Source organism: Podarcis bocagei (genome assembly GCF_964188305.1).
Source record: "Podarcis bocagei genome assembly, chromosome: 9".
Taxonomy (NCBI): domain Eukaryota; kingdom Metazoa; phylum Chordata; class Lepidosauria; order Squamata; family Lacertidae; genus Podarcis; species Podarcis bocagei.
Genome location: NC_138134.1, coordinates 50,911,510 through 50,926,960, shown reverse-complemented (window position 1 = coordinate 50,926,960; position 15,451 = coordinate 50,911,510). Strand labels below are relative to the sequence as shown.

Below are 15,451 nucleotides of genomic sequence, written 5' to 3'. Positions count from 1 at the left end.
TGAATTGTGCAACGAGGTGATTTATTTCAAGCATTTGTTGGCAGATTTAAATGTGAATTGTGGAGAACCAGTACAAGTTTACATTGATAATCAAGCTTGTATAACATTAAGTAAAACAGAGGGTTTCAAATCGCGTTCCAAACATATCTCTGTAAAATACCAAAATGTACGTTGCTGTGTACAAGACAATGTAATCACCTGTACTTATGTGTCAAGTGAAGAAAATGTAGCAGATGTGTTAACTAAACCATTGGCAAAGATAAAGAACAAGCGAATGTGCAAGGGTTTAGGTTTGCTGGAAAAATGATCTCCTACATAGGTGTATTTGGAGTTAATTGTTCAGCAGAATCTGTGAGGGGGTGTTCAGTTTCGGTTTCAGTTTCTGTTAATTGGTTCTCGTGGGAAACTTGCAGATTCTAGCTTCACCAATTAACTCAAGCTGGTGTCAATTTACTCTTGGCAGAAAGCCCAGGTCTGCTTGACCTAGAAACTACTCACTCTGATTGGTTAACGAGCAGCACTCAACTCTGTTATCTAGGGATTGCTAGCACAGTTTGGTGTGAGGTGTGTTAGGAGTTAGAAGTGCTGTGTATGGTTTTGAGAGAGAGAAAGAAAGAGAGGATTTATTTTGTTTTATTTGTATGCAGAAACTCTGCTGGTTTTATTTTTTCCTTTTAATAAATCCTGTAAATAGTTATTCTGAGTCTAGCTGACTAGTCATTACTGCCGCAACTAGCTTCTTCGCTGTGCAGGAAAACTCTGCTACGTTTGGGCTAAAGCCAGTAGGGCTATGCCTGACACTCCAAAGTTCCATGACAAGACCCTTGTTTTCCTTGTGGAAGAAACTTTCCTGGAACTTGGAAGCATCTCTGGAAGGAACTGACTGTCCCTATTGTTTGGGACAAATCATAACTTGAATGAAGTCTGATATAGAGCTGACCTGATGAGACTTGGTGCCATTCTTTTGACATTTTTGGAACATGCCCCCTTGCTTTTGACTGCTCCTTCCTCAGGGGTAGGGCACCCAAGTGAATACAGGAAAGAGCCCCTGTTCCTTTAAGGGCATTTACTGTTCTCTAAACTTGCTCTGGTGTCATATTCACGCCCTAGTGATATAAACAAATGTACAGTGAAATCCTGTACATATCTGTTCAGATGTAAGTGCAGCGGAATTTAATTGGGTTTACTCTCAGATAAGTGGGTAGAGTGTGGAAGCTGTAATTCTGGAAATGAGTTGATGCAACTGTCATAATAAATCCACTTAGGGGAAAACTATGTTCCTAGTGCAGGTGAAAGTGGCAGGGAAACCTTTTAAATAAATTAATAATATCTACATAATGTTGGCAATGTGAGCCTTACTGGGATTTGTGCCAGCTGAAAGCCTTCCTGCACTGAGAGATGTTTTCAGGAAACTTTCTGCAGCAATACTAGGGAAATACTCCCAGAATAGCAATGCTCACTTACAGCCTCAGAATTTTTTTCTTTTAGGTATTTGCATGGATCAGAACACATCAGTACACATCAGAATCAGGAGGGCTTTTATTGCAAGTTAATTAGTACTGGATTTTGGATTACCTTTAGCCACACTTGCTTCATTAGCACATGCTTCACACTGCGGAGCATATGAGCTTCAAATTAAAATGCAATTCAAGAGGAAAGTACCTACTTTCTAACAAAAACGGGGCTGCTGGCTTCTGTGTATCCCAGTGCACAGTGGCTGTGAAATACCGTATGACGAAGTCTGCTTCTACAGTGGTAACTCAGGTTACATACGCTTCAGGTTACATACGCTTCAGGTTACAGACTCCACTAACCCAGAAATAGTACCTCAGGTTAAGAACTTTGCTTCAGGATGAGAATAGAAATCGTGCTTCGGCAGTGCGGCGGCAGCGGGAGGCCCCATTAGCTAAATTGGTGCTTCAAGTTAAGAACAGTTTCAGGTTAAGAACGGACCTCCGGAATGAATTAAGTACTTAACCCGAGGTACCACTGTATATAGCTACACTTGGGAAAAGTTAAGCAACTTTCTTCTACAATAATTTATAGAGGGGCAGAATGAGAGCAAGGAACACTCTAAACCAGGAATGTGCACACGCCCACAAGTCCCTTGGTCTCTGGTGTCCTGTTGCTTAAGCACGTCCTGTTAGGTTGATTGATTGAGCTCTAGGAACAGAATAGAGCAGAGTTACATCTGCTGCTATGGCAGCTGGGTGGGACAGACTGCAGAAAATGCATTCCAGTCACCAACCTCCAACATGCAGAGGCCGAGGGCGGAATGAAAATGATGCTAGTGTTATTCATTCCATAGGGCTCTTAATGGCAGTCCTCCTCTACTCAAGCCATCTTAGAGAGTTGCATTATTGTCCATCCAGATAATTACAATTACTATTATATCATCTAGACAGCATCTTAAAAAGCAGAGACATCACCTTGCCAACAAAGGTCCGTATAGTTAAAGCTATAGTGTTCCCAGTAGTGATGTATGGAAGTGAGAGCTGGACCAAAAAGAAGGCCGATTGCCGAAGAATCGATGCTTTTGAATTATGGTGCTGGAGGAGACTCTTGAGAGTCCCATGGACTGCAAGAAGACCAAACCTATCCATTCTGAAGGAAATCAGCCCTGAGTGCTCACTGGAAGGACAGATCATGAAGCTGAGGCTCCAATACTTTGGCCACCTCATGAGAAGAGAAGACTCCCTGGAAAATACCCTGATGTTGGGAAGGATGGAGGGCACAAGGAGAAGGGGACGACAGAGGACGAGATGGTTGGACAGTGTTCTCAAAGCTACCAACATGAGTTTGACCAAACTGTGGGAGACAGTGGAAGACAAGAGTGCCTGGCGTGCTCTGATCCATGGGGTCACGAAGAGTCGGACATGACTAAACAACAACAAATGTTTCTGAGCACAATTCAAAGTGTTGATGCTGGCCTTTAAAGCCCTAAACGGCTTTGACCCTGTATACTTGAAGGAGCATCTCCACCCCCATCATTCAGCCCAGACATGGAGATCCAGCTCAGAGGACCTTCTGGTGGTTCCCTCATTGAGAGAAGTGAAGTTACAGGGAACCAGGCAGAGGGCCTTCTCAGTAGTTGTGTTCTCAAAGCTACCAGCATGAGTTTGACCAAACTGCGGGAGGCAGTGGAAGACAGGAGTGCCTGGCGTGCTCTGGTCCATGGGATCACGAAGAGTCGGACATGACTAAACGACTAAACAACAACAATTATATCATCAGTCCACAGCCTCAGTAAAAAAACAAACCCTCAGGATGACATTGTAACATGTTCTGTGAACCACCCTGATTCCGGGTATAGGGCAGTATATAAATTTAATAACATAATAACATAAAACATAGCATAATCAGGGGTGGGAAACCTTTGGTCCTAAGCATGCTGTTGGACTCCAACTCCCATCAACACAGCAAATAATGAAGGATGATGGGAAATAATGAAGGATGATGGGAGCTGGAATCCAGCATCACTTGGAGGGCCACAGGTTCTTCATATCAGACATGTATCATGCTCTAGGATGTTCAAAGCACTACACACATATTATCTCAGTAAGCTTTGCGGCAACTTTTCTAAAACTTGCCAGAATTGCTACCCTCAGTGTTATCATCATAACATTACAGATGGAGGACTAAAGTTGAGACAAGAATGGCTTGGTGTGGTTTTAGGCAAGACTCACAGCTGAGTGATAATGTAATCTGGACCATCCAAGTGACAGCCATTGTTTTGGCCACTATGCTGCCCCAGAATGCCAAAGGTAAATGCTTAACTCTTAAACTGGGTTTTGCATGTTCCCTTCCTACTGCTTTAGGACAGAAGAAATAGGTTGCAACTTGCAAATCTTAGTATATCTAAGAGAGGAAGCAATGTACAACACAATGACCTAGCACCAACATCGCCTTGCAGGCACGCAGATCCCAGGAGAGAGCAACTGAACTAGTTGGCCTGATTCTATTTGGATCTGGTGGCTGGGAGCCTGAGCGCAGTGCAGATCCCACAAGGCTGTATAGGCATGAAGCCAGGGCATGGCAAGGAGATTCACAACTGCACTGAACAATTGTAGTGTGTCAAAGGGTCTCTTCTGCCAAGCATTGTCACAGTTGCTGTTCCCAGAGACAGAGGAACTATGTTAGAAGATGCCTGACCCACCTACTGCGTAAGAGTATTTAACTGGGAATTGCAAAAATTAAACAGGCAGCCTCTTACACATTAAACTACATGTCCTACCACAGAGCGCTGGGCCTTCCTCTTCACTATCTTCCTACTTATTTCTAGCCCAGTTTCTTTCCTCCCCTCCCCCCATATGTAATGTGGAAGCCACTCTCATTCATTCATTCATTCATTCATTCATTCATACAAACATACACACCGATACACATTCAGGAGGGGCGGGATACAAATTCAATGAATAAAAATAATTCCTATGTACACACTTTCCTGCTAACTCCACAGAACTTGTAGCATCCCATGATGCTCATGCTGAGCCGGTCTGAACTCTAGGTTCCGTAGCGGTGCCATTGTCCAAAGTATTTGTGGCTTCAGTTGTTGTTGTTACAGAGAACGAGCCATAACCATATGGAGAGGATATGCAGGGCCCAGGGTTATAAATCAGCCAAATACAGAGAAGATGGACTACAGCTCTGTTGTGTAGCACATGTACTGCACTCAGAAGGTCCCAGGCTCAACCCTTCACATTCCCAGCTAACATGATCAGGTGTTTGTGACCCGAAGAGCCACTGCCAGAGTGGACAAAACTGGGCTGGATGGACAAATGATGCTAATTGGTATAAGGCACCTTCTTATGCTGTACCAATGTGGTACAAAGACCAATGTGACGAGCTGCCATACCAGGTTTCAGAGACCAATGTAAAGATCTGTGCATGTATGAATGAGGCTAGGGCTTTATTTAAATAATAATTTTATTTTTCTGTTACCTAAACTCACTGGGAGCTGCATGAACTACATACAGGGGATTTACTTCCCTGTATGCGGGTGGTGCTGTGGGTTAAACCACAGAGCCTAGGACTTGCCGATCAGAAGGCTGATGGTTCAAATCCCCACGATGGGGTGAGCTCCCATTGCTCGGTCCCTGCTCCTACCAACCTAGCAGTTCAAAAGCACGTCAAAGTGCAAGTAGATAAATAGGTATCGCTCCAGCGCGAAGGTAAACGGCATTTCTGTGTGCTGCTCTGGTTTGCCAGAAGCGGCTTATTCAGGCTGGCCACATGACCCGGAAGCTGTACACCGGCTCTCTCGGCCAATAAAGTGAGATGAGCGCCACAACCCCAGAGTCAGCCACGACTGGACCTAATGGTCAGGGGTCCTCTTTACCTTTACCTATGTAGGGAAGAGGAGAGTGCAAAATATGTTCTGAAGCTCAACATCCAAAAAACTAAGATCATGGCCACTGGTCCAATCACCTCCTGGCAAATAGAAGGGGAAGAAATGGAGGCAGTGAGAGATTTTACTTTCTTGGGTTCCATGATCACTGCAGATGGTGACAGCAGTCACGAAATTAAAAGACACCTGCTTCTTGGGAGAAAAGCAATGACAAACCTAGACAGCTTCTTAAAAAGCAGAGACATCACCTTGCCAACAAAGGTCCGTATGGTTAAAGCTATGGTTTTCCCAGTAGTAATCTATGGAAGTTCGAGCTGGACCATAAAGAAGGCTGATCACCGAAGAATTGATGCTTTTGAATTATGGTGCTGGAGAGTCCCATGGACTGCAAGAAGATCAAACCTATCCATTCTGAAGGAAATCAGCCCTGAGTGCTCACTGGAAGGACAGATTCTGAAGCTGAGGCTCCAATACTTTGGCCCCCTCATGAGAAGAGAAGACTCCCTGGAAAAGACCCTGATGTTGGGAAAGATTGAGGGCACAAGGAGAAGGGATGACAGAGGACAAGATGGTTGGACAGTGTTCTCGAAGCTACCAGCATGAGTTTGACCAAGCTGCGGGAGACAGTGGAAGACAGGAGTGCCTGGCATGTTCTGGTCCATGGGGTCACAAAGAGTCGGAAATGACTAAATGACAACAAAACACGCTTAAAATTGGGCTCCATATTTCTTGTGGATTCCACTGCACAGTACAGTAATTATGATGGAGCATGGGGTGGAATCAGAACTGCTTGTATGAATCAATTTTAAGGTATAATTGGGGAGATTCAAACAGCTTTCTTTCTTGACTTAAGGAGGTGCACAGTGATGTCCACCACCCAAAAAAACCCCACCTAATTTTATATTTTGGGTTTGCCGCCAGCCTCAGTTTAATTAATTGCCTCTTTAGAAACACTGTATTTTATAACTCAAAACAAAGATCTCATAACAGAAGCTTTTCATAAAGTGTACATTGAAACAGAGTTATCCCCGAAGACTAAAATACTGAAAAGTGAAAGCAGGCTATGTCCCACCATAAACAGAAAAGATAATTCTCTGAGGCAAAAATTTATTCTAACTCAAGGCATTTTATTGCTTTTTTAAAAAAACCATTGGGAAGAAATGTATTATTGCTCCACAAACAGGAAAAGAAAATGAATTGCTGGCATACATTTAATCATAATCTTTATCTCCCCTGGGTATGAAACGGCAGGGCACAGGAAGTGGTTGGAGTGGGTGTTTGAGAGAATAAGCCATTATGGGAAAGGAACAAGAGCAAACAACAGTTGGAATTAGGGAGGGGGATATACCGGTAAATGGGAATGTGGTTAGTAGGAAACCTTGCACTGCTCCTTTTATGCTGATAGATGAGGAGTTAGAAATGAATATGCTTCTTTCTTTACTTCCATTTCCCCTCTTTTGCCATCTCATGTCTTATTTCACTTATGGTATCTCCATACACTAATTGTTGGAGAACTGGAATTGCTATGGTAGGCCGTCCATACTTTTTCCCTGTAATTCTACAGGGATAGTCTGGAAAATCTATCATAACATAACACACTTACATCTGCAATAAAATAAAATAGTACAAGGGCAAAAAACAAAAAAAACCCAACACCAAGTACATTTCATGGCTTACTGTTGGGTGCATTCTAATAGTGCTAGCAGACAGTAGTGTTGCTCTAAACAGTGTTAGAAATTCATTTTCTGTGACTGGCATGCGTCCAGTTGCCACCACATGGAGATTTCTGGATGCCAGATTGGCAGATGACATCTCCGTCTGCCTGGCCCCGCCAGCTTTCTTGAGCAGGTACGTGGAAGAGCTTATTTATTGCATTTATATCTCACCTTTTCATAAAGTGTACATGGTTCACCCCGTCCTCAGTTAATCCCTACAACAACCCTGTGAGGTAGGTTAGGAGACTGTGGCTGGCCCAAGGTTACCAGTGAAATTCATGACAGAATGGGGTTCAAACCACAACCCTGAGGTTAAGAGTCTCATGCTCTACCAACTGAGCCATCCCAGATCATGGACCGTTGGTCTGACTTCCCAAGTTCTATGATACCACAAACATAGTGCTTCACAGAGGCACTGCTAGAATGTTCTGGCAAAGGACTCCCCCTAAACAAAACATAAAAAGGTAAAGGTACCCCTGCCCGTGCGGGCCAGTTGTGTCCGACTCTAGGGTTGCGTGCTCATCTTGCTCTAGAGGCCGTGAGCCGGCGCCGTCCGAAGACACTTCCGGGTCACGCGGCCAGCGTGACGAAGCTGCAGCTGGCGAGCCAGACCAGCGCAGTACACGGAAACGCCGTTTACCTTCCCGCTATAAAGCGGTACCTATTTATCTACTTGCACTTAAGGGTGCTTTCGAACTGCTAGGTGGGCAGGAGCTGGGACCGAACGACGGGAGCTCACCCTGCCGCGGGGATTCGAACCGCTGACCATACGATCGGCAAGTCCTAGGCACTGAGGTTTTACCCACAGCGCCACCCGTGTCCCCAGGAAAACAAAACATAGAAAGGCCTTTATACTGTGAGTCCCTTGGGGATACTTTGTACAAGATAGGCCAGAAGTCTAAATAAAAAAATATTGAAAGCCATCCTTCCCTGTTTGTACATTTAGTAAAGACCGTACAGAGACTACCACATAAAAATAAGCTCCAGACGATAGCAAAAACTTCCAAATTAGAATCTTCTTTTAAGTGTCCTCCATCTCTTTTCTTTTCCCAATGTGACATTCTTCACTTTGACAAATTTGTTTGGCCATGTGAAAATACAAAAAAAAGTTTTGAGGAAAGGTAATTTATTTTTTTACTGGCAGCGGAACAGAACGGCTGCAAGACCTGAACTGACACAGGAAGTGGAGCTTCTCAGCAGCTATTCTAGCGGTCTGAGAAAAACACCCCTGACTCATCTGGGTCTATTAAACAAATGCTTTCAATGTCAATTAAATGTATTCAGCAGGATATTAAAGCATGCTAGACTGAGCCGCTGTCTCACATTTTCATAAACTCTTCTCGCTTGGACATTTAAAATGTTCCTTTCTATTAGGATTTTATATCTATTTAATGCAAATATTAATAAAAGCTTTCTTGAGAATGCATGAAATCAGAGAGAGGGAAAGGAATGTTTTAGGTTTTGTAAAGAGGTCAGTGATTGCTAAGCTTCTGTACCCAACAGAAACTGCCCAGAATGTTCCCAATTCTATGACCAACTTCTGGGGAAAAAATGTTGTTGTGTTTTTTTTTAAAGGCAGGAAAGTAGCTCAGCAGCAACTTTGTAGGGAGTGCTATGGCTTTGTGAGACTGTGTAGGACAGACACCAGGGGGTGCTGAAGAATATTTCTTCCAATAGGAACATAGGAACCGACTTCTTGTTCCATGTAGCTTAGTATTAGCTGCACTGACTTGCACCAGCTTTTCAGGGATTCAAGGAGAAGTTTCTTCCAGCCCTATTTGGAAATGCTGGGGTATGAGACACATACACATGCCAAGCAGCTGTTCTACCACTGAGCTATGTGCTTCTCCCATGTTCCATGGGGGTTGGTGGGCTGTGGGGTTTAAGAATTTATGCATGGCCTTTTCTAAATTCTGCCTTTTGTCTTCTGCTCAGGATATCAAGACAAACTGAAAAAGGAAAAGGGCTACCATAAACTTTTGCTGCACAGTTATTTAGGAAGTCAAAAATGACATGAATAGGACTTCCATTGTAACAATTTCCAGCAGGGTTATAAGCAACTGTTTTGTAAATTTCCTCTGTTGCAGCAAGACAGCAAAGAGTCTTGTGGCACCTAAAAACTAACAAAGTAGCTAGGGTATAGCCTTTTGTGAATTACAGTTAGCTTCATCAGATGTATGCAATGTTATCCTGATATATATATGGGGCAGGGGGACAGAAAACAATTAGGTCTGTGAGGTCAGAAGGAAATGACTTGCAGAAAATACAGGTGTTAATACAGTGGTACCTCGGGTTACATACGCTTCAGGTTACAGAAGACTCCGCTAACCCAGATATAGAACCTCGGGTTAAGAACTTTGCTTCAGAATGAGAACAGAAATCATGCTCCGGCGGCTCGGCGGCAGCAGGAGGCCCCATTAGCTAAAGCGGTGCTTCAGGTTAAGAACAGTTTCAGGTTAAGAACGGACCTCTGGAACGAATTAAATTCTTAACCCGAGGTACCACTGTAATTATACTATCAGCCTATGTTAAGTTTATCTCCCTATGTACTGTCTGCATTTCACTCTTCCTCTGACCACACTGTTGACAATCCTGCCTCTTCCATATATATCTAGAAATCAGGATAACACTTCATACATCAAGCTTAACATGAGTCAACAGTGAAGTAAAGCAGCAAAAAAAGCTAGCGCTATTCTAGGCTGAATCAACAGAAGAATAATGTCCAGATCAAGGGAAGTAATAGTCCAGCTCTATTCCGCCTTGGTCAGACCATACCTGGAGTACTGTGTCCAGTTCTGGGTGCCACAATTTAAGGATACTAACAAGCTGGAACATGTGCAGAGGAGGGTGACCAAAATCAGGGTCTGGAAATCAAGCCTCATGAGGAATGGTTGATGGAGCTGGGTATGTTTAGCTTGGATAAAAGGAAACTGAAGAGATATGATAGCCATATTCAAATATCTAATGGGATATCACATGAAAGATGGAGCAAGCTTGTTTTCTTCTGCTCCAGAGAGTAAGACACAAACTAATGGATTCAAGTTACAAGAAAGGAGATTCCAACTAAACATCAGGAAGAACCTTCTGACAGTAAGAGCTGGTCTCTCCTTCTTTGGCGGTTTGTAAACAAAAGTTGGATGGTTACTTGTCATGAATGCTTTGGCTGAGATTCCTCCATTTCAGTGGGTTGGACTAGATGATCCTCTGGGTCCTTCCAACTCTACACTTCTATGATTCTATGATAAAGTGGACTGTAGTCGACTAAAGCTTATGCCACAATGTATTAGTTAGTTGTTGGTTGTTAAGACGCCACAAGACTCTTGGTCGTCTGTGAGTCGGACTGTCAAGACTTCTACATAGCACATTCAAATAAGAGAACATGCATCTATCAGTGGCTAGTTCCTGAAGACCACCTGCCCAGAATCCACTTTCTCTGGCTTGAAATAAAATCCAAGGTCTGTGGTAACCAGTTGTGGTTGCACGGTAGTGAGGGGAAAGGCACTGTGTCCTTTTTCAATTATTGAGGAACTCTCAATTGTTATTTCACATTTTCCAGGCTTCACTGAGCCCTGGCTCAAATTAAGCTTGGCACCTGTGCTTACTGCATGCCAACCATCTCTGACCTCAATATTTTTCCAGCTCCACATTAGCTCTGGTGAAACAGAAATCCATTTTTCATTCCACCAAGAGACATTTTCTAACCTCGCATGTCAACTCTCAAGCACTAACAGAAATGATCCCATTTACAATTATTCCAGCATCTTTTCTGCCTGAGCCATTTTCTCAGCTGTATCCTTCACTTTCCAGTCCCTGACATCTATATTCCGTGGGTGTGCATCCAGACCTGCAATTTTTCACTATGCAACATTAAGAGACAGGAAATCACACAAGAAGGTGACTAGTCTGTACTAACCACTGCACTCCGTAAATCTTGGCTCCTGTTTAGAGCTCCATTTCTCAGTTGTCCTACTTGTCGTTCGTCACAGAGCTCGTCGTTCGTTCCTTTGGCCGGTCCAGCAATATTTGCAGATACAACATTTGTACATTATGTGAGTTCTCAAGCAGGGCATAAGAAACGGAGGCCGCGCAAGCCATTTTGCTGCCTGGGACAAAGGTCAAGATGGTGCCCTTGTCCATTACAGTGGTACCTTGGGTTACATACGCTTCAGGTTACATACGCTTCAGGTTACAAACTCTGCTAACCCAGAAATAGTGCTTCAGGTTAAGAACTTTGCTTCAGGATGAGAACAGAAATCGTGCTCCGGCGGCGCGGCGGCAGCAGGAGGCCCCATTAGCTAAAGTGGTGCTTCAGGTTAAGAACAGTTTCAGGTTAAGAACGGACCTCCGGAACGAATTAAGTACTTAACCCAAGGTACCACTGTATTTAAAAATATTTATATGTTGCTTTCCAGGCAAAGTGTGCCTAAAGCAGCTTAAAACAATAACAACTATAAGTATAAATATCAATATTGTTAAAATAAAAGCTAAACTAGGATAAATCGTTCCTTGTTCAGAAGCCAACTGGACTGGCAATTGCATCTTATATCAACACAGGCAATGGGACAGCATCTTCCACCATACCCAAGGACAGCAGGCTAGTTTGGCAGCTGCAGGCCAAATTGCACAGCACACACACAGCTTCACCCGCCCCACAGCCCTAAGCATCTGCCACCTGAGGCAGCCGTCTCACTCTGCCTAATGGTATGGCCGGTCCTGTTATATACCCTCAGTACATACAGAGAGTGTGCTCCCCCCATGTAAATGCCTGGGGAATCCAGAATGACTAGCAAAATCCATGGGCAGGGGGCAATAACCATGGTGCTAAATTAGCTGCCATAGTTACAATCACCCTTGCAAACCAAGAAGAAGAGGAGGAGGAGTTTGGAGTTGATATCCCGCTTTATCACTACCCGAAGGAGTCTCAAAGCAGCTAACATTCTCCTTTCCCTTCCTCCCCCACAACAAACACTCTGTGAGGTGAGTGAGGCTGAGAGGCTTCAAAGAAGTGTGACTAGCCCAAGGTCACCCAGCAGCTGCATGCGGAGGAGCGGGGACGTGAACCCAGTTCACCAGATTACGAGTCTGCCACTCTTAACACTACACCACACTGGCTCTCCAACCAAGCACCCACTTCATTTCATTTATTTATTTTTACAACTTTATATCCCACCCTTTTAGAAAGTTCTTTGACTGGTTGGGGACAGCTTATCTGAAAGTGCCCCAGATCTTGAGAATCTTCCTTATTCTTGGCAATTGTCCCTCCCTTTCTCCTTCACAAAGGTCACCTCCCCATTGCTGTACGGTGAATTTGAACCCATGCAAGGAGAAGCTTTTGCTCATTTCACCTTCTAAATTCTTTCAGAAGAAACGAAGCACAGAGACTTCCATGGTCTCTCTCAAGGTTCTCCTTCCACACACGTGTTCCACCTCCCCCCTTAGCAAATTGGGGGGTAGGAATAAGATGACAACGTAAAGAATGGTCCTACTAGATCAGGCCAGCGACTCATCTAGTACAGCTTCCTATTCTCATAGTGACCAACCACATGTTCATAGGAGGCCTGCAAGTGGGACCTGAGAACAACTGCAATCTCTCCTCCTGCGATTTCCAGCTACTACTATTCAGAAGCATCCTATCTCTGAACAAGGAGGCAGCTGTACAGCCACCATGGCTAGTTGTGAAGGACAGAATTATCCTCCAAGAATTTCTCTTTCAAAGCCATCCATGTTGGTGGCCGCCACTGCCTCTCATACAAGCGAATTCTTGAGCAAGTTAGTTTTTGCTCTGGGTGATACCTTTAAAATGGAGTCAGCAATTCTGTAAAGGAAAAAGTGCATATTGACAGAAAATGCAGAAAGATTCATTTTTGGGGACAAAAGTGGACTGGAACCAGAGTGCTGCAGGTACAGACACACTCAGTCCGACTCCAAATGCAAACTGCAAGAGCAATCAGTGGAGTGGATCAGGACTACACTCCAGAATGCAGAGAACACAGAATCCCAACAAACAGTAGTAGCAACTAACAAATATGGCAGGCAGGAATTCCTGCACCCACCCACACCTGATGTCTATCCTTCCTTGTTGAATAAAATAGTTCACTTTCCAACTCAGACAGGTATTTATTATGGCATCGCTTTTTGCAGCATCTATGCAAATAATTGGTGCCGAAATGCCAGCCCATATCCTCACCCCCATTTAATGTGGATTTACCCTTTCTAGGGAAATTAAGTTATTATTATTATTACTATTATTTTTAAAAAACACCTGTTGTCAAATTCAATGACTCCATTGTGATAACCCATTTACAACATGGAGCCCCCATGTGAAAACACCCTGCCCAGTCTTATGATGAGACAACTCTTGGCAGCCTTATTTTCTCTCTCCGCTGCTAGCCTTTTAAGCTTTTCGACCTGGAGCCCAACCAAGTGGGATCCAATTTAACCAGATCCTCCCTCGACGGCAGTCAACAGTTCCTGGCCCTGTTGCCTTGCCACCGTCTCCTCGGGAGTAGGAGGAAGAGCCCGTCGCTCTCATAAACCCAGGAAAGCTGATCCGGGTCGCTTTGTTGCCCAGGAGCCAGAGGTAGAGAAATCCCAATACTTTGATCCCCAAACCTCCGACGGAGATCAACCGCGGATCCCTTCCCGTCCAAAACTGGGGGCGCTCCCCGCCCCCGAATCCCTCGTTGACCTAACCCACGGGGAGGACGGCTAGGGTAGCTGGGGGGGGGCGTCGGACTTACATGCTGCCCAGCATCGGCGAGGGCGGGTAGCAGCCGTAGGTTTCCCGGTGGGTTTTCACCGCCTGCTGCTGCTGCTGCTGGAGGGGCTCCAGCCCCCCATTGACTCCCCTCCAGCCTCGGCTGGAGCGCTGCTGCTCCGCTTCGGGCGCCCCCTCGTCCTCCCCGTCGTCGCCTCCTTGCTGCTGCTGCTGGAGGGGGAAGGTCACTCGGCTGCCCTGCTCCTTGGTCCTCTTGCCCTTGCTGGACATGCTGGCGTGGACCCGCGGCCGCCGCGATGCTGCTCTGCAGGCGCCGGCGCCGCCCGCCCGCCCTTTCGGGAGCTACTTACTGGCTGGTGCCGGGCAAAGGAAGAGGGCGGGCGGCAGGCAAGCGCTGGCCAGCTAGGGAACACCCGCGCAGCTCGAAGGGGCGGCGGAGCTCTTCGCCAATCAAGGCGAGAGGCTCCCTCCCGCCTTCCCTCGCCAGGCGGCTGCCCTGGATGCTGCTGCTGCTGCTAGTCGAAGAGGCAAGCATCTGAGCGTGGACCGAGGGAAGGGAAGGCACTCCAAGCGGCGGAAGCCGGCCGGCCGCTCTGCCTCCTCTCTCCTTTTCATTATCTCGTGCTAGGACAGGCTCATTACTCAGGCAGGCAGGCAAGGAGGGAGGGACGGAGGGAGAGGGAGGGAGGCAAGTCAGCAACCATCTGAGAGCATCAGTCCTTTAGCAAGCAGAGCAGAGGGAGGAGGGAAGGGGGAAAGGAGGAGAAGAAGTGTAGCCACTTTGTTGACAGGCCAAAAAGGAGGAGGGGGAGCACATTTCTCGCCCCCAGTTGATGCTAGGGCGTTTGAGATCCACAGGGCGCTGCTCTAAGAGATGCAACTGCAGGTGCATCTCGGCTGCTCTAGGTTAAGTGCTCTCCTCCAAGTGGAGCAAAACTCACTCCGAGGCTTTAATGAGTGTTAATGGGAACAGATCACCCGCGTTGCTTATCGAGGATGCCAACTTCCAGGGCGATATAAATACGCCGTCATCTGCTGCCAACAGCAAGGTCCTTCTTCTGCATTCTGCTCGGGACGGAAGAATAAGTGGGCAGAAATCTGACTTCAGAAATGGCAGTATTCAAAAATATAAAAATAAAGTGGGATATCATTTTAGTCTCCCCACAGCAGTGCGCTACTGCTGATCATAGATGACCATTCTTAACAAAGGAGCTTCAAAGGGAAACGTCAGCATGAAACTGGAACTGAAGAAGTTCCAGTGCTTTTTCCTAAAAAAAATTTTAAAAAAAATTCTGGGTACTCTCGTTTTGACTTAGGAAAATCACCATTTTATAGTTTAAATCGGGAAAAATACAGTAAATGGATAAAAGTACAAAGATTTACAAAATGCGTCCCTCCAGGAAAAAAAGCACTGAGAAGTTCATTCCATCATTTTTGGCCAGAATAGCAATAATTGTGTTTTGTTTTATTCCACAGCATGTGTGAATTAGCTTACCAATGCTGGGGTGTCAATATACCTTAGTAAATATCCATTGTAATTATTGTACATACATTTTAGCTTTAATGTTATAGTAGTCACAATGTGTACTTTTTGCATTGCATTTCCCTTCTAAGTTATTGCTTACAGTTCCTCCCTTCCGCAACTCTCATAGATACGGATATATCTATCTC

At 45.1% G+C, this 15,451-nt stretch overlaps 1 protein-coding gene across 1 annotated transcript in view; it reads right to left on the bottom strand.

Moving 5' to 3' along the window:
- Positions 1-14,491, bottom strand: part of TRPC3 (transient receptor potential cation channel subfamily C member 3) — a 73,868-nt gene extending 59,377 nt beyond the window's left edge. The window contains exon 1 of the mRNA XM_081208236.1: positions 13,803-14,491. Within this exon, the coding sequence (XP_081064362.1) occupies positions 13,803-14,050 (248 nt within the window). The 5' untranslated portion in view covers positions 14,051-14,491. The remainder of the gene's footprint in view (positions 1-13,802) is intronic.
- Positions 14,492-15,451: the final 960 nt, after the last annotated feature.